This window comes from Thamnophis sirtalis, unplaced genomic scaffold (genome assembly GCF_051295495.1).
Source record: "Thamnophis sirtalis isolate CommonGarterSnake01/CBP01778 unplaced genomic scaffold, rThaSir2_p1.2 scaffold_7, whole genome shotgun sequence".
Lineage (NCBI taxonomy): Eukaryota > Metazoa > Chordata > Lepidosauria > Squamata > Natricidae > Thamnophis > Thamnophis sirtalis.
In genome coordinates, this window is record NW_028261387.1 from 64,145,473 (window position 1) to 64,171,256 (window position 25,784).

The 25,784-nt window shown below is 39.7% G+C and overlaps 1 protein-coding gene across 1 annotated transcript in view; it reads left to right on the top strand.

The window, feature by feature from the left end:
- The first annotated feature begins 4,212 nt into the window (after positions 1–4,212).
- SAMHD1 (SAM and HD domain containing deoxynucleoside triphosphate triphosphohydrolase 1) overlaps positions 4,213–25,784 on the top strand; it is a 28,244-nt gene continuing 6,672 nt past the window's right edge. Inside the window, exons 1-11 of the mRNA XM_087720303.1 lie at positions 4,213–4,525; positions 11,323–11,389; positions 13,253–13,331; positions 15,777–15,937; positions 16,621–16,736; positions 19,343–19,413; positions 20,095–20,250; positions 21,194–21,294; positions 23,426–23,534; positions 24,341–24,432; positions 24,885–25,000. Of these exons, the coding sequence (XP_087576429.1) occupies positions 4,318–4,525; positions 11,323–11,389; positions 13,253–13,331; positions 15,777–15,937; positions 16,621–16,736; positions 19,343–19,413; positions 20,095–20,250; positions 21,194–21,294; positions 23,426–23,534; positions 24,341–24,432; positions 24,885–25,000 (1,276 nt within the window). The 5' untranslated portion in view covers positions 4,213–4,317. The remainder of the gene's footprint in view (positions 4,526–11,322; positions 11,390–13,252; positions 13,332–15,776; positions 15,938–16,620; positions 16,737–19,342; positions 19,414–20,094; positions 20,251–21,193; positions 21,295–23,425; positions 23,535–24,340; positions 24,433–24,884; positions 25,001–25,784) is intronic.

A 25,784-nucleotide genomic window follows, 5' to 3' on the forward strand; every position in this document is an offset into this window, starting at 1 on the left:
GAGTGGTCCAGTATACCACTGATATAGAAACCCAGACATCAGAATAGGTCTATCCAATATAGCCATGTTGATGTCTAATGTTTAGATGGAGGCCCCAATCTCCCAAAGGCTTACCTTACTACCCATGGAACTCTAGTTATATCCTTGCTTTCTTTATCTATTCAATAGAGATATTTTCAGGTCTGACATTCAAAGTTTGGTGCTGAAATTTGGCTTAAGTATACATTAATAATTTATATTGAGTTTTATATTAATTATAATTTTTGTATTCATTACAAGTTGACTATGATATATGACTGATGTTCCAGTTTAAAAATTTGTTTTATTTTCTAGAACTTAACTCTGGATCTATCCTTGTAAATAGAACTTATTAATTAAAAAAAACTTTATTCTGATCTGATTTGAACTGTTTTGTTATCTTGAACCATATGGAAATTATGTATTTGAATTACAGTGCCTCAATGAATGTTTACTTAAAATGAGGAAATTAGCGCACAAAGCAAGTATTTATGCTAGTCCCTAACCTGTGTAATAGTGCTGATCTTTTATCATAAATCCAAGTTACACTAGAAATAAATGCTCACCCAGACCTAAGGATCTTCCCATCAGATATCATAGTTATTTCAGAGTATAGATGCATTTAGTAAGTTTATAATCTAGTTTTGAAGATGACTGAGGAGGGCAAATAAGTCAAGCATTCTTTGTATTTAAATAGGAAATTTATCAACATTATTATCTGTTCTGACCCCCCCTCGTCCCACACCAACACACACTCCGAGCCAGAGATAAGTTATGGCATTTAATTAACAGACAGACAGGTCCTTGGCAGCAAACCAGCACAGACAAGCTTGGGCAGCAATAAACACAGATAAGGCTTTGCAGCAATCCAGCCTGCCAAGCTCACAGTAATCTCCTCCAACATTCAATCCTGCGTTGACTTCTGCAAAGAGGGGTGTGTGCACAAGGAGTCTTTTTATAGTCTGAAGAGGAGCCTAATGACCACCAACTGAGTGCAATTACCTCCTGTAACTGCGCAACTGTTTCTGACGCCTAGTAGCTCTTCGATGGTGTGCATCCAGGAACAACTCACTACTGGTATCTGGCTCACTGTCCCTTGTCTCCTCCCCACTGGTCCAAGGCTCAGGTGCCTCCTGGTGGCCAACAAGCCTCTCTGCTCCCTGCTTGGAGTCAGAACTCTGTCCAGAGTCCTTCACATCCTCCAGAGCCGACTCATCGGGCCCCTCGCTGTCGGAGTCTGGTGGCAGCTCCAATGGTTCCTGCTGGGCCACAACAATTATCCATTTAAATGTTTCAAAAAATATGTGAACTATGTTTTCAGAGGAATGAATTACTTTTTTTCCTTTGAAAAACTTCTTCCAGTTACCAAAAGTGTTCTCCTATTGCCTTTGATACAACAGAGGAAACACTGAGGCATGTTGTCATTCCAACTACCAAGGAAATCACTAAAACAGGAAATGACTGGGGGACTGGATAATGACCCTTTCTTTCCTGCATGTTGTTGAGCTTTTAAAAAAACTTTTGGGTGTTATTTGGACTCCTCCCCAATCCCCCCTCATCTGGCTATGTTTGCTATAGATAAGCATTAGAGTTTCCTATGATTTTGAACACAAATATAAACCCTAAAATAGGCTTACCACAAATAAGGTCCCCCTCTGCCTTCTCTCACGTGTACCCATATGCCTACATCTTTGTCCCATGTGTCTGATACAGCACCTGTCATGGCAGAATGTAGTCTGGATTGTCAGTTGGGAATCTAAACTACATTCCCTTGCACCTATTTGCATCACTACTCACTCCACTGACTTCCAAATGGAGTTCATAGTATGCCCTTTCTGCCAGCGCAAGCATCCCAGCAGAAGGGGCATGCTGAGACCCCATTGGGCAAGGAATTGCAGCTAGTGGGGTCCAGGAGAAGAGGCTTTTCTGCTGCAGCACCCACCCTCTGGAACATCATATCCTCCTTATGTGACATCTGACCCCACCCTTTTGGTCTTCTTTAAGGGCTTCAAAATCTTATTCTGCTGATTGTTCTGGGATCCAAATGGGGGTGTCCCTTTCTAGAGTTGATTACTGGATTAGAATATCCCACCTCTATTCTATTGTATGCTCCCCACTATCTTAGCTATTTCTTAATTTTTAAAATGTATTTATTGTCTTACTGTTTTAATATTTTATAATATTGTTTTATAAGACTGTAAGTCACTCAAAGTTGCATGACAGTGAGATGCCTGGAAAATAATGTAATAAATTCTATTGCTTGCAGTCCCCCTCTATAGCAGGGTGGTCCACGGGCTGGATGCGTCACATGCCTATGCCTGGTTTAGCGAAGGGGGGAAAAGTCCTGATGCGTCACGTGATGACATGAGTTTGACACCCCTGCTCTATAGCTATGCTTCTATGGATACAGGTGTATATTTCTACTTCTTTAGTTCATCTTTATGAGATAATCTTAAAACTTCTTAAACATCTGTGTGTAGATTGTCACTAGATACTGTTATATTCTGTGTAGTATTATAATGCTTTAGTTGTCCTTCAATACTTGAAATGATATTTTAAATGACCATTTTCCTTATATTTAACAAACTCATGGCATTTTTCCATCCATCCAAATTGGCTATCACTCTCAAACTTGAGCCTTTCCAAAATATTGTCAAATGAAACTTTAGCGAATGCACTTTTCTTTTCCCACGATTTGTCTCATCCTTCTTAGATGATTCATTTTGTCCAAATATTAAGAGGCAAGATAAGGAAATATAGGCAGGACATGAACTGAACTGTCATTTTCAATTTCTTGCAAGCTTATAAATTATAATTCTCCATCCCTGGTTAGTTTCAGAGATGAAGAAAGATCACTACCTGCCAAGACATGTGGATGAGAAGTGAATAATACAAAAAGAAAAAGGGAAATAAGATTTTTTTGATTTAGGACTCAATATTTGTTTTTCTTCCATTGCACTAAATTAGAAGGGTGTGTGTGACTATACATTGGAGAATTATAAGGGATCAAAACTAAATTAAGGGATTAAGGGATCAAACTAGAAACCTGGCAACTAGTTCCTGCTAAAGCCAGTTGGGTGACTTCGACCAGTCACTCTCTCTCAGCTCTAGGAGGCAGGCAATGGCAAACCACTTCTTAAATCTTGCCAAGAAAACTGCATGATCACCAAGTCTCAACACTGACTCCAAGGAACGCACTCATGTCTGAGGAGGGGAAGGGTCCGAGACCTTTTTTGCATGGAGAGGAAACCAGAGAATGGAAGCTCAGGAGAGTTGGGAAGTCAGATTAGAACATGGGACCACATTGCTGCAGAAAATGACAGGCTTTAGACTTCTCAGGATACAGGAAAAGTTTATTTGGGAGCCAGGTTCAGAAAGCTAGCCCATGGCTTAGCATTGCAAGTTCTGAACAACCTTTATTATCGAAGCACACATTCTTATGCATTCTCAAAAGCATTGCAACACGGAAATACTTAACACATTTCTTAGTGGTTACCTTGAGGAGAAAGCCTTATAAGGAGATGGGGTCTTACTTCTTTTGTTTATGGAGTGTCATTAACGAACTTTAATTTAACCTAGGACTTTTGACATAGGCTTTCGACATAGGCTTTCGACATAGAGACATCTTATGGTCAGGCACTGGCTTCCTGTTTCTTTTGCAACTGTCTACGTGACTTTAATATAGAAGTAAAGGGGCTCTAACAGGCTGTCCAGCCTGACCCAGTAGGTTTCACACTTAATGTCCAAATCTCACTTTACATCTGCTTTATCATAGCAGGTGCTGTCGCTAGATATCAAATTTGTAATTACTTCAAAGTCTCTCTTTAAAAAAAAAGTTACTGCCTTTTTATTTGAAAACACGGAACAGACGACAAGCAGGCCGATTCAGACCTCAGAGTCTGGGTAGACATGTCCCCTTTGTCCCGATCAGCCTGGATCGAAAGGCGATATAGCTATCAGCTCATTTCTCCGAAAGGGGCGGGGGAATCAAAAATGATGGATGGGTCCATTGGCGCGTCGTGCTCTCAAAGGCGGCTCTTATTCCCACGCCTTTCCAGCTCTTGTTAACGTGGCCGGGTGAATCTGCAGCGGGACCGAGGGACGCGCGAAAAGGTCCCCATTCCTGACAGCCCCTCCCGATCGGGAGAAGCCAGCAGCAGTCACGTGGCTCCTTCCTTCCCTCCCTCCCTCCCTCCGCCGACTCGCCCGTGTTAACGTGAGGTGGCAACGGGGCGGGCCCGGAGTCCGCGTAAGCGAAGGATCGCATCTGCTTGCCCTTCTCATCAGTGCGGCAGAGCCATGTCGAACGGCAGCCGGGAAGGCGCCCTTAAACGGGCCTGGCCCACCAGCTCGGCCGATGGCTTCCAGACGCCTCAAAAGCGCGGCGTTGCCGCTGCGGACTCGATTGGTTCCATTAGCCTCCATCCTCGATCCTGGGACACGGAGCAGCTGTGCGCCTTCCTTCAGGCGCAGGGCTTGGAAGCTGAGGAGCTGCAGCGCTTTCGAGGTGCGCGGGAAGGCCGGCAAGTGGAACAAGGGGGCGGGAAAAGTTCATTGAGGAGCCGCCACCTGGTGGGCGGTTGCCGGGCATTTGCCGAAAGAGACTAGAATAGGAAAGTCCCCCCCCCCCCAAAAAAAAACCCACTTTCTTTTGGGACAGAGCGCTCCAAAAGGGATTCCCCGTCATTACCAGGGAATAAGGAGCAGGTTTATTTTCACGCTGGGTGCTCTAGAGCAGCCGATCACTGGTGGTCCAAAATGTTGGTAGTCCACAGAAAAATTATTTGCATTTTGTATATTGCACTAAATCAGGGGTCCTCAAACGAAAGCCCCTGGGCTGGATATGAGCAATGAATATGTGTATTACAAAGAGTGGGGAGCCCTTCAGGGTCTTTTTGTGTGGGCGGCAGGGGAGCAGAAATTCTGATTTGGGGTCTGCTTCAGCCAGCCTCCTGGTGTGGGGCTTTGGGCGAAGAGCTCTTCATTCCAGTGGGATTGCATCATGGTCTGGAACTGGCAGACCATCTCAGCCTGCTGAGCCTCCAGGCGCTGGTACCTGGCCTTGCACTCCCTCAGGTCTTCCCTCTGTTTGGAAAGCCTATGCTCGTAGTCCTCAGTGAGATACTTCTACTGAGCCTCCTTCTCCGTTAGATCCAATTTGAACTGAGCCAGTTATTTTGCCAACTCTTTCTCCTGGTGGCCTCTTAGTTCCAACAACTGTTTCCTATTGGGGCCCTAAGGAGCCCGGATGGGCAGGCAAGGAGTGGCTGGGAGGGGAGGCTGGCAAGGCCCCCCTCGATGTGAGTGACATCAAATTGGCTACGTCCACTCTGTCAAATGACCACCTAGTCACACCCACCCATCCAGTCATTAGGCAGGTCATATTAGTGGTCCATGGGATTTAAAATTACGAATTATTGGTCCCTGATGTCCAAAAGGTTGGGGACCCCTGCTCTAGAGAAAGGCCAGTGGCGAAAAAATATCTCAGAATCAAAGGGAGTTTCCCTGACAGACTCTTATACCTATACACTAGCTGTATCCTTTTCCTGCTGTGTTTGGCTTCATCTGGTCTTCAGCCATGAATGAGACAGCTTGAATCATTACCCTTAGTTGTACAGCTATTAAAGGGATGTTTTCTCCCTTATCCCAATAACATTTAAAGGCAGCCTCAGTATATTTAAACTCTGCTAGGATTTCCCAAAGATGCTTTTTAGCTCTTCAGAGCTTAAGAAGTTTCTTGGATGAGAAGCAAAACGTCTTCAAAGAAAAACCAGAGAGTCCAGTTGCCTCTTGAAAAAACACCTTTGGACAACCATGTCCTGGATGATTGAGAATCTCCATAGACATCTGCTAGGATTTGTCTCCCACTTACTCCTACCGTGGTGGTGGGAAAGGGATTGAGAATGGAAGAACAAATTCCATAGCAATATAGCTGTCTGCCTTCTCCAGTATATTTGGGTAGCAATAATGGGATAAAAATAATGTAATAAAAATAAAATAATAAGGCCTCTTGAGAGATGCCTCACAGCTGGGTCCATGTGATCATTAATCATGGAAACAGCTGGTGCTGCTGGCCTTGAAGGAGGTAATGATATATATCAACTCAAGAGGCCAGGAAGGGTCATCTGATATTGTAGTGTGTTACATGCAGATCTTGCAAGCCTCCCCCTCCCTTGCTTCCTGTTAGTTTAGTTTAGTTTAGTTTACCCTTTATTTGTATGCCGCCCTTTTCCCTGGGGGGACTCAGGGCGGCTCACAGTTCAAAAGGGGGGGGGGGAGACAAACAGTATTCCACATAGAGACAATACAACATATTAAAAAAAATATGTTAGTTTACCAGATAGATGTAACTGCAGTTAGATAAGGCACATATCCTTGTTCAACAGCCAGAAAATAACTAGGGACTCACAGAAATCACTTCCAGGCAAACTCTGAGGCACAACATGTTCTTTGGAATACACAGACACACAGTTAAAGTAAAGGAAAACTTACTGGCTGTAATGTATAACATTCTCCTCTTCACACACACACACCAACATCCTTTTAAACAAGGCTGCCAAGTCTGAATCCAAAGAAGACTTTAGGAATAGGCTTGGATCTCTTTTTATTCCCCAGAGTCCTTGCTTTGTTGGTCAGCTGGGATTGTATCTTTTTTCATGGCCCAGGGCCAACTTTCTGTGACTTGTTCAGGTGACATCTTTCCTTTGTTTTCTTAATGACTTCATTTCTTATCTACTTTCTTGAAGGAATATTTTAGATAAGATTCCTGGCTTTTGTCTTCTCTGCTTTTGCACCTGTTTTATGATTAGTTATGGCAGCTTCATTCTAATCTCACAGGTGCAGTGTCAATATGCTGAGGATGCCTAATTATACATCTTTATTCCTTGCTATGTAAGTGATACTATCCTGCTTTTGGCCCAGTACCTGCTAGCTGCTAGGGTTTGGATGGGAAAGAGCCAGTTTCAACTCAGCCCTAGCAAGTGGCTCTGGATTGTTGGGACTCCTGAGTCCAGGGATACTGCATTTTTCGGAGTATAAGACACACCTTCCCCCCCCCAAAGAGGGTGAAATTTTGGGTGTGTCTTGTACACTGAATGTAGCCCTGCCCATCCTCACCAGAGGCCAAAAACATGAGGCATGGAGGCAGCGATGGTCTGTGGCAATCCCTGCTGAAGATGACCTGGCTGGTCAGAGTTTGCAGCAGCAATCACATTCAGAAAGCACAGTAACTGATTCAGCAGGATTCAAAATAGTAATATACAATACATTACCAAAAACAAGTTTTCCATGGTATCAGTAAATACAAGCAAAACACAAGCAGTTTCACTTTCAGTTCTCCGCTAAGCCAGACTCCTTCCTGTCTCCTTGTTGCTCACACAGCAAATTTCAGAGTCCAAATAGCCCTCATTTGCCAACTTAGTTGCTATGCCTATTCATTGGCTGACCTTGTTGCCATGTGTCAGCTGAATACCATGGATGCTGGCAGGTAGAGGGAGAATTTTTCTTCTTATTTTCCTTCCCAAAAACTAAAGTGTGTCTTATTCTTGGAAAAATACTGTATGTCATTTTGATTCTTGCCAGGCCGGTATTCCACCAGACACAGCTGGCACACAGTTTGGGGCTATTCATGGACTTGAATATTCTGTTTGTGGGACAAGTGATAGTCATGCCTTTAAACAGATCCATCTCATGCATCAATTGCAGTCATTCCTGGACTGGGATATTTTGTTCACAGTCACTTAAACCCCGGTCATTTCCCAGATGAATTATTGCAATGGCTCTCCATGGGACTGCCCTTGAAGATCATCTGGAAACTACAACTGGTCCAGAATGTGGTGGCATTTGCAGTTCTAGATGCCTCACATTTTGCTCATATTTCATCATTATTGCATGAGGTGCAATGGCTCCAGTTTCTTTCCAGACAATGGTTGTCACTTTTAAAGCTCTAAATGGCATGGGCTTAGCCTACTTATGGATCCACTCTCTTGAGGGTGTCTGCCCATACTTCTAGGTAAAATAGAGTGGGTACACACTAGGTCCCTTCTCTTAAACATTGTCATCTAGGGACCTAAGCAGCACACCTTTTAGAATGAATTAAAATGGTGTGCTGTTGGTTTAATCCAAGATGTGTAGCAATCAGATTGTATCCCAATATCTTATCTTAAACCACCATTAACTCTATGCAAAACATAGGTTCTATCATGATAAGAGGGCCAATTTTTTCCAATGAGAACATTTATATCTTTACAAACATTTTATTATACTGATTATTTAAAATGAATTTTATAAAATTAGTGTTTTAGTTACTCACCTATTGGATGATGTCCTGACTTTTGGATTATACCGCCCTTGGGGAAGTAGCAGCAATATCAGGCATGCTTTTGTTATGATTACATCAGTGCAGCAATTTCTGGCTGAGGCTATAAATCATTGATGAAGAAATGCCTCTAGACTGCTTCCAATCCTGCCTGTGGAACTCAACCCCACTTCCAGAAGCCAATCGTTTCATTTGCCGCCTCCTCACATTGCTACAGCCAATTCTTAATTGATCATTGCTAATGTCTAAATAATATTTCAATTGAAATCACCTGGCAATGATCTTGCTTGCTCTATCTTCCTGTGAATTGTCTTGCTTAGGTTACAGTATAAAGAGCTTTTAGGTAAGTGGATTAGGAGGTTAGAACTCAGGTTGAACTCTGTTTAGTATGAGGTTCTTCACTGGGTGAGTTTGGGCTATTATTGATTTTTTGTAGCCTAATCTTACAAGACACAGATGATACAGTAAGTTTAAAACTAATGTCCAGCTTAGTTTACACAACTTATTACTCTCTTAGAAATGTGACTGTAGAAATGAATTGTTAGAAAACATAATTCAAAATTATCTGCAGAGTCCTCGGTGCTCTCTGGGCTCTCTGTTTTCTTGCAGACATTTCATTATCCAAATTAGATAACATCACCAGAGCTAGTAAGAAGGACGGTTTGCTGCCAATTTATATTCTAATCTAGTGGCTTGCTCTTTTTAGTAAAACTGATGTTTTCCTGGAATGATAATTATATTAATTTCTGACTAATCTGTAGGATTTTAAGTATAATTTTTAGGAGTTTGGTTATAAAAATAATTACACTGGGTGATTCAGTAGAGATTTTGCAGATGGTGGCTTGCCTGGGTTTGGAAACTAACCAGGGTCAGGTGTGGGATGGGAGACCTAAATTGTGTTGGAATTTTATTCCTTAACAAGTTTATCATGAATTGGGATCAAAGAAACAACAGGCATGAGATTAAGTACTTTATTTTTCAAGAATGACAAGAGTAGTCCATTAAGTGGGGACTGCACAGCCCCCTCCTCTTCCATTTAGCACACATTATATGCCTTACAATCAGCCCTCTTATAGAATATGACTCCCTTACTCAGTCACCTCTTTCTTGTATCAGCCTATTTTTGTATAAGGGACTCTATTCCTTTCTTCCTTGCTAGGGCCTCTAATTTTTCTGAGAATACTTTTATCTAAAGTGAAGCTATCCTTGGAATGTATGCCTTATCTCATTTCCTTGGGCAAGCTATCTTCAAGGCTTGCAAAAAGTAAGAAGCCAACAGTATCTTCAAAAACAAAGTGGGACCTGGTTTCAGAATCTTAATAAAAGTGTAATTGTCAGCTTCCTTGTGCTTCGCTACTATATTGTAACAGACTGCCATGAAGTACTGGGAGTGGGGAAGCAAGGGGGAAAACGAAAGTGAATGCTGTATCTCTTGGAGATTCTTCTTCAAGGTCACCTGGCATACCAACTGCATACCAATCTCTGCTTGGATAGGCTTGCTTGAACCTTACTGGTTGATGGGGGTGGGAAATGGGAGATAGTTACAGGAGGGAAAAGTTGGACTTAGAGATTTTGGCACCCGATTCTCAGTTCTGGCTATGAACTACTGCAGTGCACTTCAAATAACACGATACCTTTCTCAACAAATGGAGCCAAGGATCATTTGTATTAGAGGTATATGTTTGTGGCAGGTCTAATCATGTCTAATAAAATATCTCAATACTACGTAAAAAAAAAACCTGCCAGGTCAACATTTCATAAGAAGGAAATGGAAAACTTACTTCTCTATCGTTGTCAAAAAATCTCCCTGGATTTATCCATGAAATTGGCAAAAAACAAAATCATTGCAAAAAAAAAAAGAATGAAAAGAAGGACTAGGGGTGATAGCAGTGTTCCAATATTTCGGGGATTGCCACAAAGAAGAGGGAGTCAAACTATTTTCCAAAGCACCTGAGGGTAGAACAAGAAGCAATGGGTGGAAACTAAACAAGAAGAGAAGCCACTTAGAACTGAGGAGAAATTTCTTGACAGAACAATCAGTAAAACAGCTTTCCCCCAGAAGTTGTGAATGCTGGAAGTCTTTTAGAAGATGTTGGATAAACATTTGTCTGAAGTGGTGAAGGGTTTCTTGCCTAGGCAGGGGGTTGGACCCCAAGACCTCCAAGGTCCCTTCCAACTCTGCTATTCTGTTCTGTTCTGTTCTGTTCTATTCTATTCTAAGAGTAGAAATATGTTACAATCAAACTACATGGGATAGAAAAGAATATGTTGTTACATGGTCACTTGGATTCCCTGTTTCAGAGTAAGCATGATCTGCTCTGATAACTAAAATCTGAGATTGGATTCCCCTGTAGTAATGTTAGAGGGTGTGTCCAATAAGCTTGGTGATTGAGTTGAATCTAGAAGGCTGTGGTAGTCTTCTAGACATTTTTGACAGTCTGGCATAGAATTGCTAGCTCAGCTCAGTAAATTGTTCTTATCTCATAAGTAAGCAAGATCAAACTACCATGCAATTAGCAAATCTTCAGAGCACTGGCAAGACTCACAGTCTTTACTATGTAACTTCCTTTCGTATCCACGGAAGTTTTGAAATGTATATTGGAGGTCCTCTGGTTATGCTAATTTATTTGTGGATAAATGTAATATTCAGGTTTTTCTATATTTAAGGAACAAGAAGAATCACTATTACAGTAATATGAAAGACTAACTCACAGGATATGTATGCCTTTAATTTTAATTATTAAATGTTTATATTGCCTGACTCTCAATAAACTGCTAATATGGATTAGTAGCCTCTTCATACACTATATTGTCACAGCTTCTCTGAAGATTTGTAATTGCATGAATCAAAGCAATACTGTATTTCAGGTTTATTAATTATATATTATTCATTGATTGTAGTCCTATAGATTAATTGTAACCTGCCAAATAATTTCAAAGTGACAATTTCAGAAGAAATGTTAAAATTTATGTATTTAACTCCCTAGAACATAAAATAACTGGTAAAACTGTACCAACTCTCACTGAATCTCATCTTGAAAAAATGGGAATTTGGTAAGCAACTTTTTTATCTATTCAAATTGAAGAAATTATATGAATGTTATATATTTTGTATCTGCATAGCTCTTTAGTTGTTATTGGTTGCCTAAATATGATAATATATTTAAGTGGCTTTCATTTTCAGATGCTGTTTCTTAGGAAAAATTTTAAATATTGCTTTAGTGCACACACACACACACATAAAATGGAAGCTATAAAAAAGCAAAAATACAAGAAAAAATAAACATAATACATACCAAACATTTAACAGCCTCTATTTTTAAATTTTGCTTATACCCTGCCGCTACAAAATATTAATTTGTTTTCCCATTGAGCTAATTCACAAATTATTTATTCAAAATGAGAAATTTGGAGTACCACTGTATACACTGTGACACGCTTCTCTGGTAGATGCCTTATATTTCATGGGTAGTACAAACTCAGACAGTACACTCACATCTGTCTTTTGAACAAAAATGTTTTTATTATAACAAAGATATACAATAAGTAACTTTTGTTGATGAATAATAAAATAAAGTTTATCCCTGATGATATAGCATAGTGTGACCTTTTATTGCTAGTAATATCTTATTTTTAAATAAGACTTTATATTTTATCTTATTTCGCTTTGTCCTTTTAATGCTATTTATATTCTTACTGTGTTTCGCTCTATATTTTCTAATTTTACATCCCGTTTCTGTTCCCTGCACTCTGTTGTTTGTTGTTCTTGACCCTGTAACCTTATTTCAAAAAGGATACTTATTTCTGTACCCTGTTTGATAAGAACTGTTACCCAATTCAAGTTGTGTAGGTCTTTTCAGCCCCTCTGGGTCTTTTAGAGACATGCTCTGAAGGACTTGCCTGATTCCTTTGGAGAGCCAGAAACAAGTCACACTAAGAAGCTTTTGATTTCTGCCAAAGGTCTCTTGCATTGGTCATTGTGGTTTAGGGGTGGGTGCCATACATCTTTGAATCAACACTGCCATAAAGCATCCCAACAATGGATACTTCTTTGCTTGCAGAATGTAAATGAGGATATACTGTATTTTTCGAAGTATAAGACGCTCCTTTTTCCCTCAAAAAAGAGGCTGAAAATCTGGGTGCGTCTTATACACTGAATACAGCATTTTTTGCCTCCCCAAACCCCGACTCCCTTCACCAAAATGGCTGTGCATAGCTTTTAGGAGGCTTTCAGAGTGCTCCTGGGGGCTGGAGAGGCAGAACTGAGCAAAAAATGGGCCGTTTTTTGCTCAATTCCCCCCCCCCCAGCCCCCAGGAGCATTCTATAAGCTTCCTAAGGGCTATCCATGCCCTTTTTTTGACAAAAAAGAGCCCATTTTTGCAAAAACGGTTTTTTTTTTTGCTTGTTTCTGCCCCCCCCAGGAGCATTCTACAAGCCTTCTAAAGGCTATTCATGCCCTTTTTTGAAAATAAAAATGGTCCCGTTTTCGTGAAAAATGGGCCGTTTTTGGGAGATTTGCAGAGTGCAAAAACTTTTTTTTTAATTTGCCTCTTCAAAACCTTGGTGCGTCTTATACTTATGGTAGTATGCATACCGTTTTATAGCTACACTATGCAAAACATTGTTCAGGATAAAAAGAGAAAATGAAATATGTATATGTTCTTATTAATAAAATTAACGTGTAAATGTAAATTTAACATTTCTTTTAGAATAGGAATAAATGTATTTTTTCTTCATGACATTATCCTTTAAAAATGAGTGATTTATAACCATCGCTTTCTGCCAGAAGATATTTTGCTAAAAACTTCTGTAAAAATTCATATCTTAGTAGCAGTTAATTTAGCTTCCATATTAACTTCATTACTAAATAAAATATTGAATGATTGTTTAAGTCATATTATATGCTTCATTTTCAGTGCTGTAGGAGTGAAAGAGAAACTGCTAATTTGTCTGCGCAAACTGGCACAAAGTCAGAGTTACACTGAAATAGCAAAGGTGAACAAACACTTTCTTATTTATCATGTATGTTGAAAAAGGAATGTACCAAACAAAATTAGTCTTCCTGTAATGCTATATCAGTGATGGCGAACCTTTTTTAGCTCGCGTGTCAAAAGTGGGGGGAGTGCAGGTGGGTCGTGTGCGGGCGTGCCACACCTATAATGCTATGTGCGCAACCCAGCAAAAACAGTCTCCCCCACCCCCGGAGGCCTTCCGGGGGCTTCAGGAGCTTCCCTGAAGCCTCCGGAGTGCGAAAAACCGAGCCTACGGGCAAACTGGAAGTTCAGGAACAAACTTCTAGTTTGCTTGCAGGACCGTTTTTCATCCTCCAGAGCCTTCAGGGAAGCCTCCTGAAGGCTCTTGATGCCTCCAGAGGGCGAAAAACAGCCTCAAAAGTCAGCTGGCCAGCGCAACGCCTCGCGTGCCCTAGCAAATGGCTCCATTTGCCACCTGTGGCACGTGTGCCATAGGTTCGCTATCAGTGTGCTATATTATTTTAATACTTAATTCAGTTTATTTAACATTGGGAAACAAGCTACAATTCAGTCCAAATTTCTAATTTTCTAAATAGACCTGGAATTGGCTCTCCTGGCCATAAAATGCTTGATAGAATATAACAGAAGTCTTTGGACATTGTATAAATGGTAGAGAATAGACATGCTTCCATTTTCATATGTTTGTTTAGATGTTGTTTTACAATTGTTAAACCACCTGGTCTGCTTCCTGTCCTCCATTAGTTTCCAAATCTTTTTTATAAAATTCAAAAGAACATTAGTGTCTATAAAATTCAACGAACTTTAAAACAAAATTAATAAATGAAGTAACAGTTTTTTAAAAGGAAGTCACAATAACAGAAGACCATATCTATGAACCACAGGACTGTGGTGGTTAGGACTCTGGGTTGACGATTAGTCTGAGACCCGAGTGCTGTTGTCTCATTTCACCTCCAGCCAACATAATAGTTTGAGGTACTGCTTCGGTGGGCACATTAATGGGGACATGAAAGGCCCCCAACTGGGCATCCCCCGGGCAACAGTGATTTTACCAGCTAATCCTTTTAACCTGGAAGCATCTTAGGTATTTTTGACATGAACGGGATTGGATCGTATGAACCAATGTTGTATTTTGAATTACACATCTCCAATATTTAACTGAATCCCTATTACAGTCTTTCTGAACGGATATATGCATGTCCAGCACAAAAAACATATACTTTTTAAAAATGTAACTATAATCTTAAAATGATAAAAATAATAGCCAATAGATGCTGATCTTGTCTTTCACTGATGTTCATCAACTCGATATGCTAATTTCTTTTATGCCTCTGTGTGCACTTGAACATTTAATTAGTGTATTCTAATAACTGGCATAACAAATAGTTATTTCATTAATTTGATATATTTGCTTGGAAAACATATAGCCGCCTACTTTATACATGATGATCCTACAAATGGGTCATCAAGAAAGAGGAAAGGAAGATGACCAGCAGTAAGAGTTTACCATTGGAAGACTTAAAGGACTAACCTGAAGACAGAGTGCCTTGGAAAAAAATATATGGTCACTAAAAGTCAGCATTTACCTGATAGCACCTAATAAATCAGTTGTTATAATAAACAAAGCAAAAATCCTATATAACCAGAACAAAATTAAGCAGGAAATCAGGTATTTAATCATATATGTAACTTTGAAAACAGGGAAGATTATTGCAGGAAAATAAGCACTTATTACCTGCAGATCTCAAGCTGGAGTTACATTAAAGTATCAATTTCTCCTGATAATTGAGATCTGGTTTAAGCTTTCCCAGCAGCATCTAAATATGTCTTGTGACCTCTAATGCAAGAAAGGGAGGCAACAGACTTTTTTGAGTAAAACCAGAAACAATTTCTTGGTAGATAAGAATGGGGACAAACATTAACTTTCTAAGAATGACCATATTATTTTGAGAATTACTTAAATTCTGTGAAGAAATGGAGGTTTAGATGATAAAACTAGAAATCTGGAAAGTTAAAATTCCCTGCTTAAAACAAACAAACAAACAAACAAACAAACAAGGTCCATACATTCCATAAGAATTTTGCTAATATTTTTGGAACATATAACGTTTTTTAAAAAATCCTGCTTTCTCTGCAGGCTTTATTTCCTGCCCCAAATCTACTGAAGATGATAAGAAAGTAGCCATCTACAGTAGTTCTGGAAATGGCAGAAGAAAGATAACGGAGTGTTTAAATCATTAGCCTGGGATTTTCAACTTTTGTTTTATATGGGTGGTTAATTTGTCCCAGTTGATTTTCATTTGGGCTATTTGTTATTTGTGAGTCAGGCCTTTAATTACCCTGTGTTTATCTTAATTTTTTAGAATTAGAAAAAGGCAATGTTTATTCTTGATTGAAATGTTCATTATAGATTAACTGATATTTTTAAATGTTGTTTTGTTTTTTCCAGGTTTTTAATGATCCAATCCATGGTCATATTGAAATGCATCCTCTTCTTGTTCGCATCATTGACACACCTCAATTTCAGCGTCTACGATATATTAAACAATTGGGTGGCACTTACTATGTTTTCCCAGGAGCATCAAACAATCGCTTTGAACATTCTCTTGGGTAAAGGAGTACTATACACAGAAACTGCTTTTGTATAAATAAAATGATTCTACTGAATTTTTTAAAACAGACAGTTCCTGCTATATGTTTTTCATTGAGGGAGATTTGTATATTTAAATTTTGCTTTATGTAAGTGTATATTTAGATACCCTTAAAATTTATAATACATAGTATTTTTTCTTAAACTTTGGGAATCACCACTACTGATAGTAGATGAAAAGAAAGACTACTTAGTTTATGTAAACATTATCTTGAATATAGTGCATTTTATTATGTCGAATACCATTGGGCTTTGTGTAGTCTCTATAATGTAGGGTTTCCATGCTCCATGCAAAGAATAAACAGGAGAGAATGCAAAACTTTTCTTAATTTCTGCTTAAGTTAAAAAAAACTTGTGTCTACATAGTAGTGTGTATAAAATACAGGTAAGAATATGCAGATATTGTTTTCTTCCTTTAAAAATGAAAAAAAAATCTTCCTTGTTTCACATTAAAGTTCACATTTCACTTTGTTCGAAACAAAGATCAGTAACATGAAACATTCTCTACTATATAATATTGAAATTCAGAATTTAAATAAGCCTTATAGCCCAGTTCATAATTGCATTGCATTAACAACTTAACTCCTGTTTTATTTATAAATCAAGACATAGAAAAGTTAATTTCTTCTCTTTTTTGGAAAAGCGTTAGTCATCTCGCAGGCCGTTTGGTGCAGGCATTGCAAGAACGACAACCTGAACTGAATATTGATCAGAGGGATATTCTCTGTGTTCAAATTGCTGGACTTTGTCATGACTTGGGTAAGCTAGTTCTTTGTTAATACGTAATATGCATATAAAAATATTATACCATTCCAAACTATTTCTTGTGATAGTTTTGTTGTAGAAATGATGGGACCCAAGCCAGCACTTCAGAGAAGGAAAGGTTTATTTGCGCAGGTTCATAGCAAAGAGTAAATGGCCTGAACCCCAAGTGGGATTCAGGGACTTCCTTATATCGTGGTGATGACGCATCCTCCCCATCTCGTCATCAACCATCTGTTGGTTTTGGAAACACCTCTCAGGAGTTGTCCTTGGGTTACAGAGATATAGTGTCTATAGAATGTCACAATACATGGGTCAGCCAATGGACAGTACATCTGGTCTTTTGAGGAACTAACAATATATGTCTAATACACAAATCAACAGATAAGCAGGCGGATGGGCTAAAATAGATTCCTTGCCTCAGCATATTTTGGATGCAGACATCCTTTCTGCTGATACTATAACTCATGTCTAACCACGTTTTATCCTAAGAGCAAGCTAAGCAGTTTATATGTAGAGAAGTTCAAACTTAATATCATGGAGCCTTAGTTTGGTTCAGGCTTGAGGCCTACCTTTTGGTTTGGCCTGCCACCTTAGTTTTAACAACTGTATTAACTTCTGCATTAACTTGATCAAATGTATGTAGCCCTGAGAAAGAAAAATGCAGATTTCATGTTTCTGGAAAAGGAGTAGGGCAGAATTGTAAAATATTGCATTCAACATAAGACAGGTGAGCCAATTTCTATACAAAAGAATAAATCGATACTAATTTGATGTAAACTGTGTCAGTATTTAAAATGTAGTTGCTGAGCTTTAAGATTATAGATAAGGTTTGCAAAAGTCAATTTTATTATGAAATGTCTCAACTAGAATTCATTATTTTGACTCTTATCTGTTGTAGAGATATGGTAATTCAGTGTTTGTCAACCAATGGAATGTGACTTGGGGGCACATAGAAGTAATCTAGGCGGGGTGACAGTCCACTCCAAATCCTATGAGAGAGATAGAAGGTCACAAGGCCAATCCCGTCAAGTATGCTGAAACAAAGAGAGTTAAACATCTATAGAAGTATATTTCTGCTGTTGCTGATTGGAGCTTTTCAGTCCCAAATAATTGATTTTGTTGTTGTTAGCTTTCTGCCACCTGCTTTTAAGTCCCAGATTACTTTCTGTTCATTTATAACAAAGACCTAAGCTGTAGCCAGCCACCAATTTTGTGTCGAATTCTGAGATATTTACAGAAATAACTGTAAATGACTCTAGTGCCACTGTTTGGCTTTGCAGCATGCCAGCATTTTAATAATACTCATTTAATGTTAATATTTAGAAACATCTAAAAGAAAGGTAAGGCAGGAAGATCTTGCCTTGGCAATAGTTTAGCATAATTATTCTATGAAAGGGAAAGTAAACATGGTTTTAATATGCAATGCAGTTGTTAGAAAGATAAATCGTGTGTCTTATCAATTAGCACAAATAGTAAGTCCAAAGGTTTTCCTATTTTGAGGAACTGATTACAAACCACGTTTTCAATAATGTAACAGGAAGAAGATGCCACTTTTTTATTTCTAGCTTGTTTCTCTGCTTAATATTGCTTTTAAATTTTAAAGTTCTACTCTATAGATTAAATTACTTATTTCAACATGATCTTTTCAACACAATTAAAACAACTGAAAACAGTTTGAAACTTAAATTCTAGTGTAATTGTTAATCAGAGAGAGAGGGGGAGTGGATCAATGGTGGGTTATGACCGGTACGCCCCAGTACGGGCGTACCAGTGCCTACCAGGAGCACCAGGCACCGTTCCGGTACAGTGCTTTGGAGGGCCCACCCGCCCGCCCACACTTCTTACCGATATTTGAGGTTTTCGGGGATTCCGCGCATGCCCACAGACCATAGGGCGCCTGCACGACGCTCCGCTGAGCAGCTAGAACATCGCAGAGCGTCGTGGGCGGTAAGTACACATACGCATATGGTGGACGCCAGGCCCCGTTGCATCGTATTGGTTGCAATGGGATCCGGAACCCACCACTGGAGTGGATTAAAAAATGACCAACTCAGGTTCACAGACCCATTCGATCCCACAGATTAGGCCTCCTCCGTATTCCATCTGCCAGCCAATGTCAGCTGGCGACTACTCGGAGGAGGTCCTTCTCTGTGGCTGCCCCGGCCCTTTGGAACGAGCTCCCCGTGGAGATTCGGACCGTCTCTACCCTTCAGGCCTTCCGGACGGCCGTGAAGACCTAGCTGTCTCAGCAAGCCTGGGGTTGAGTTCCCCCCCCCCAACTCGAATTTGCTGTGTCTGTTGTGCTTTTAAATTGTTCGTATTGTCTGATTGTCTTTGTCTTACTTTTTGTAATTTCCCCTCCTTTGGCTTTGTTCAGCCGCCCTGAGTCCCTTTGGGGAATAGGGCGGCCTACAAATTGAATAAACTCCAAACTCCAAACTCCAATAAACAATAAATGAATACTTTGGCTGTAATAGATTTAGTAATACCATAATTTGAGGAACAATTGTCTGTGTATCTGAGTATATCTTTATGCATTTAAAAACATGCAAATACATCTTAACTCTGCCAAATATTAATTGTATAATCTTTATTTTTAGGTCATGGACCATTTTCACATATGTTTGATGGAAAATTCATTCCACTTGCTCGCCCGGGATTAAAATGGAAGGCGGGTATTATTTTTCTTATTAAATTTATATGTATTGTAAGTGAGACATGCTCATGGAGATTCTCAATCATCCAGGTCATGGTTGTCCCAAAGGTGCTTTTCCAGAAGGCAACTGGACTTCCTTGGGGTTTTTTCCCCCTTGAAAATGTTTTACTTCTTATCCAACAGGCTTCTTCAGTTCTGACCGAATGGTGGGGAATGGAAGGATTTATATTCTTTGCAGTTATCTGGCTGTTAGCACTCTGAGAATAGATCATTAGCTCTCTGAAAGTCATTGAGGTCAGTTGGGGGTTTATCTGTGTCTCAGAGTTACCTGAATTGGTCTGCAAATAGGTGTGTGGAACCTTCTTGGGACTGCTGAGAGGACTGTGTTGTAGACAGGAGATAGGTGGTGTCATCCCTCCCTCTCTGTTTAGAGGGGGCTTTTCATTTTTAACAGAGTTGGAAGGAATCTTGGAGGTCATCTTGTCCAACCCCCTGCTCACACAGGAGACCTGTACTAGGGATTAGAACTGCCGACCTTTCTTATTGACAATCTCAATGTCTTAGCTACTGAGCAACCAAATGAAGTAGCAATCATAAGCTGCCGGAACTAAAAAGCATTGTAGACTTCCCTAGCTATGTATGCCATTCTCTTAAAAAGAAGTGATTTAATATCTATCTATCTATATATATTTACAGCACGAGCTGGCTTCCGTTCAGATGTTTGAATACTTAATTGATTCCAATAACTTAAAGCCAGACATGGAAAAGTATGGTCTCCAGCTCGATGAAGACATACATTTTATCAAAGAACAGATAGCAAGTCCTGTTGAGGAGAAAATGGGAGACAAAGAGGTGAGTTCCATTTTTTTCATATCCCTGGATCTTATCTAAATGTTGTGCAATTTACTAGAATAAACAGGGATCAGAAGAGGAAAGGGGCAAAAGTCAAGGTCATTAGTTTTAGTTAGTTTTTTATTTTTAATATGTAAAGTGCAGGAGTCCAATAGCAGAGCAAACAGTTGCATGCGGAAAGACCCAGGCTTAGTCCTGACATTTCTGAGGGTGGAAGATGCTACTTGCTGACATGTTGAGAGCCATCATTAGAATAGATGTATAAATGTTTTTTTTCCAATCCTGTTCAAATAAAAAATACAAATTACTTTCAACATTGCTGTAAAATTAAAAACTGAACTCAAAAATGAGGGAGAGCTTGTAGGAAAATTTTGAAACGTCATACAGAATTAAGATATCCACTAGGGGCACATATATAAACTCTTACTCAGATATGACATGGAGACAGAACAAATAAAACATTGCATGTTAAAAAAAGGTGCAAACTGTTTTAAAAAGACATTATACAGAAATGGGAATAATTATGGAATACATCTATAATGGGTGGGCAATTAATTTTCCCAAGGGGCCACATAAAAAACTGGGACTATTGTGGACAGTGCCTGCTACCCTGCTGTCCACTCCCATGCTGCACTGATGCCCTGCCCTCTATGCCAACACTGCGCCACTGTCCTGCCTCCTGCTGCCACCCTTCTTCCATCACTGCTGCTGCCTCAGCCCCCACACCCCGCTGTCATTGGCCGGACTGGGACTGTCCACTGTTTAATTTTTTATGATTAAAATACAGATTATAGCAATTAATATGCTGCAGCATTTGCAAAACTTTGGAAAGTTACTTCTTAAAAATCTTGGTCTGATTGTTTTAACTTGTTTTCACCATGAAATAGGTACAAATATTAATTCGAAGACGGTATTTGCTTACATTTTTGTCTTTCTCATCCAGTGGCCCTATTGTGGTCGTTCCAAAAACAAGAGTTTTCTTTACGAAATAGTGGCTAACAAAACAAGTGGCATTGATGTTGATAAATGGGACTACTTTGCCAGGTATGGAAACTTTACTATTTACTGGTCTTGAAAACATTTTTATAAGCGATTTTGGAAGTCTTTTGTGTACAATGCCTTCAACAAAGTGATTTTTTTTCTTTGTATATTTTTTTGCAGTTAGACTTCTTCAATGTTACGTGGTTTTAATTGTTTTTATGCTATTTGTATTATTATGTATTATTTTAGATTATTAGTCATCTTGATGGAAAGGCAAGCACAAACAGAAATAATAAATAATATAATGTGGTACCGTGTTTCCCCGAAATGACAACATGTCCTGGTAATAAGGCCATGCCACATTTTTCTGGTGGGCAAAAATATAAGCCCTCCCCCGCAAATAAGCCCCCTGGACACCCCCCCCACACCTCTGGCCAGGCAGAGCGCCACTCACCAACCTAGTGGTATCCCGAGGGTGCCAAGCCACGGGAACTGGGGGAGGGAGGCAAAGGTAATCGCATTGCTTAGTGCCTTCGGGATACCGCTAGGTTGCTGAGCGGCTCTGTGCTCAGCTGAAGAGGGGGGTTGCCGGGCGGTTGCTCTTTTGCGAGCGGGCTCCCAAAGAGCCAGGCACAGTCTCATGGGCGAATGGCTGTGTTGCGCTGTCACTACACTCATGAGCACCCACCCGACAAACCCCGGGGCCAGCTGCTGGCAGAGCGTACAACCATAGAGCGTACGCCCAGAGTGGCCACTGCCGGAAGACTCAGTTTGGAAGCCGCAGAAAAAGCCATGCGGTGGCAGCAGTGGAGGTCCCCTGGCTCTGCAGAGAGAGCTGGGCCAGGGCATCATGAGGCTGGGAGACGTGCGAGCAACAGTGGAACAGCCGCTCGCACAACCCCCCTCTCCAGCCATGCAGAGCGCCATTTACTGCCATTTCGAAGGTGCCAAGCCGTGGGAGCTGGGCGATGGCGAACAGGCGCTCACGTGGCTTGGTGATACCTCTAGGTCAGTGAAAGGGGATTTGCCAGGTGGCTGTTCGTGAGCTTGGTCACTTGATGGCTGCTGTGTTGCGCTGCTGAGACAGTGCAACACAGCCATTCGCCCATGAGGCTGTGCCCGGCTCTTTGGAAGCCCGCTCGCAAGAGAGCAGCCACCCGGCAACCCCAAAACAATAAACCCCTCCTAATAAGGCCCAAGCCTTATTTTGTGTGTAAAAAGAAAATAAGACCCTGTGTTATTTTCGGGAAAACATGGTATCCTTTCAAAAGATATCAAACTGTATTCATATATTTAAAAAGTAAGCAAGAAATGGGTAGACCTTAACTCAGTCTTACCTCAAGCTATATTATATCATGTATTTTAATAAATAAATAAATGAAGAAGAAACTAAGCTATTAATTGGATCACTTTGGGAAATTTTTGATAAGCCACTAAGTTGGTATCAAATTTTGTTCGGTGTAAAGTAAGTTGATATCACTACAAATGTCAATTATCAAGTATTTTCATTCTACCTTTACAATATCTTGACTGGTAGCACTATCCCTATTGATTCTGCAGAATAATATATCAAAAAGCTGTAGAGGAAGCTTGAGTAAAAATAAGTATCCTGACCAGTCTACATTTGATGTTTTTCTGAGTGAAATGATACTTGTGGATCTGTAATTCATAGTAGAGAACAATATGGTGGAAAATGAGAAAGAATGTTGTTTAGATGATAGCTATGACTTTTAAGTGAGTGTGTGTGTGTATTGTTTTATAATTAAAATTCTAACTTTTATGAATTGTTTCATATTATGGGAAACTCCTTAGGAACATCAGATAAATTAACTTTAAAAATGTCTATCACTATAGAGCGTTGAAATTTATTTATTTATTTATTTATTTGTCTTGTATGCTGCCCACTCCCGGAGGACTCCGGGCGGCTCACAAAAGACAAGGGAAAGGGGGGAACGAGACAAAGACAACATATTAAAAACAAAAATTACTGTTATTGTTTCATATTCATTGTCTATTTTGGTTTAATAATTTTTCTACTGTTTTGCTTTCCATAAATAATATTTTAAATCAGTACTGTATATTAATTTGTGTGCAATAATATTTATTAGACTCATTGTAAATGTATTCATATGCAAACTAGATTTTTTAAAAAATTAATTTGATGGTCTTATTTGTCTTCTTGGAATATATTCAGGGATTGTCATCATCTTGGAATTCAAAACAATTTTGATTATGAGCGCTTCATTAAATTTGCTCGAGTGTGCCAAGTGAAAGATATGATGCATATTTGTACCCGCGACAAGGTAAATTCCATTAGACAGATTGTGTATTTTGTTTATTTCACAGAAGTATCTCTGTTGGAGAATTTTTACTGATTAAAATAATTTTATCTTTATAGAACTCTCATACAAATTTTTTGCAATGGTCATTGTATTACTGTGTTCAAGAGCAGTTTTTGTTTTTTTTAAAAAACCACTATTTCTATTTAGAAAAACAAACCAATATCAGGAACCTATAGTAAAATTGATACAATAAGATTGCAATAATAAATAATGATCCTTTTTAGACTTATGAGAAGCTATGAATGGGATGAGAAGTATAAACTCGATATATAGCATTACATAGTAAATATTTTATTCATAATAAATGTTCCAGAAATGTCCCCTATTTCTTCAAAATAGTCATCAGTATTCATTTCTGGATATCTAAGGAAAAATAGCAATAGCAATAGCAGTAGACTTATATACCGCTTCATAGGGCTTTCAGCCCTCTCTAAGCGGTTTACAGAGAGTCAGCATATTGCCCCCAACAATCCGGGTCCTCATTTTACCCACCTTGGAGGATGGAAGGCTGAGTCAACCCTGAGCCGGTGAGATTTGAACCGCTGAACTGCTGATCTAGCAGTAGCCTGCAGTGCTGCATTTAACCACTGCGCCACCTCGGCTCCAAAAGCATTTGGAGAGAGTATTATTACTGACCATTAAAATTAGTCAGAGATTTTGCAAGTGGACAGTTTTGTGAATTAGTTGGTTAATATTACCCTCAATGCTGTATTGTTTTGCAACTATAGTTTTAATAACAGAGAAATAATATGTTTTATATTTAAAAGGAGGTTGGAAATCTGTATGACATGTTCCACACACGAAACTGTCTGCACCGCAGAGCATATCAGCACAAAGTTGGCAACATTATTGAAACCATGTAAGTTTGAAAGGATCTACTCTGTGGGAGTTGTTGATCAAATCAACAGTTATAAAAATATGCATTTTAATGGTTTTAAATCTGCATATCTTTGCAATGAACATGATATTATTTGAAGAAATTATATCTCTACATGATTAGGGAGGAAAATGCTGCTTCAATAAGGTTTGATGTCTAGCTGTACTTTTTATAAATAAGTTGTGTGCAGTTAATATACTTAGAAGAGTCATTGATTTCTCAAAATATTTTTAATAAATTAATCTAGCCAATTAACTTTTTCTCTGCTAATGTAGCTCAATTGAACATACCCTTTCCTTTCCCTCTTAATCATTGTCAAAGTAGATTTCATTGAAGAAGGTAAATATTGTTTAGATTTAAGTATAATTAAATATATAGTTTCTGAAAATACAGTTTTTAATAATTTCTAATTCGTATCATCTATTTCATGTTAGGATTACTGATGCCTTTCTAAAGGCTGATCCATATATCAAAATAAAGGGCTCAGGTGGAAAAATGTTCCGGATCTCTACAGCACTGGAAGACATGGAAGCCTATACCAAGCTGACAGGTGAATGAATTGAATTGAATTGAATTTTATTATTTGTATGCCGCCCTTCTCCGGGAGGGACTCAGGGCGGTGAACAACTCAAAAGGGGAAAAGGGGAACATAGAACAGAATACAAGTAATTAAAATAGGCAAGAATCACACAACCACACAAGTCGAGAGGGGAGGGGAACTCATCAACCCCAGGCCTGCCGGCAAAGCCAGGTTTTGACGGCTTTTCGGAAGGCCTGGAGAGAGGTGAGGGTCCAAATCCCTGCGGGGAGTTCGTTCCAGAGGGCCGGAGCTGCCACAGAGAAGGCCCTCCCCCAGGTAGTAGCCAGGTGGCATTGGCTAGTAGACGGAATCCGGAGGAGGCCAACCCTGTGTGTTCTAATGGGTCTTTGGGGGGTAATTGGCAGCAGGCGGTCTCTCAAGTACCCAGATGCAATACCATGAAGGGCTTTATAAGTTACGACTAGCACTTTGAAGCATATCCGGAGACTGATTGGTAGCCAGTGCAGCTCGCGGAGGATAGGTGTAACGTGGGTGTGCCGAGGTGCACCCACAATCGCTCGCATGGCTGCATTCTGGACGAGTTGAAGTCTCTGAATACTCTTCAAGGGCTGCCCCATGTAGAGCGCATGTGTGGATTCTCCAGAAATTCTTATCACACTAAGCATGAGAAGTATTTTTCTCAGGTTTCAGTTTTGTAGCAAGGTGCTATCATATTGTAACAGCGTTTCCACCGAAATGGCAAATCCTTTCAAAAACAAGGTATTTCTGCAGGCTACTCCAATTATGTAATCCA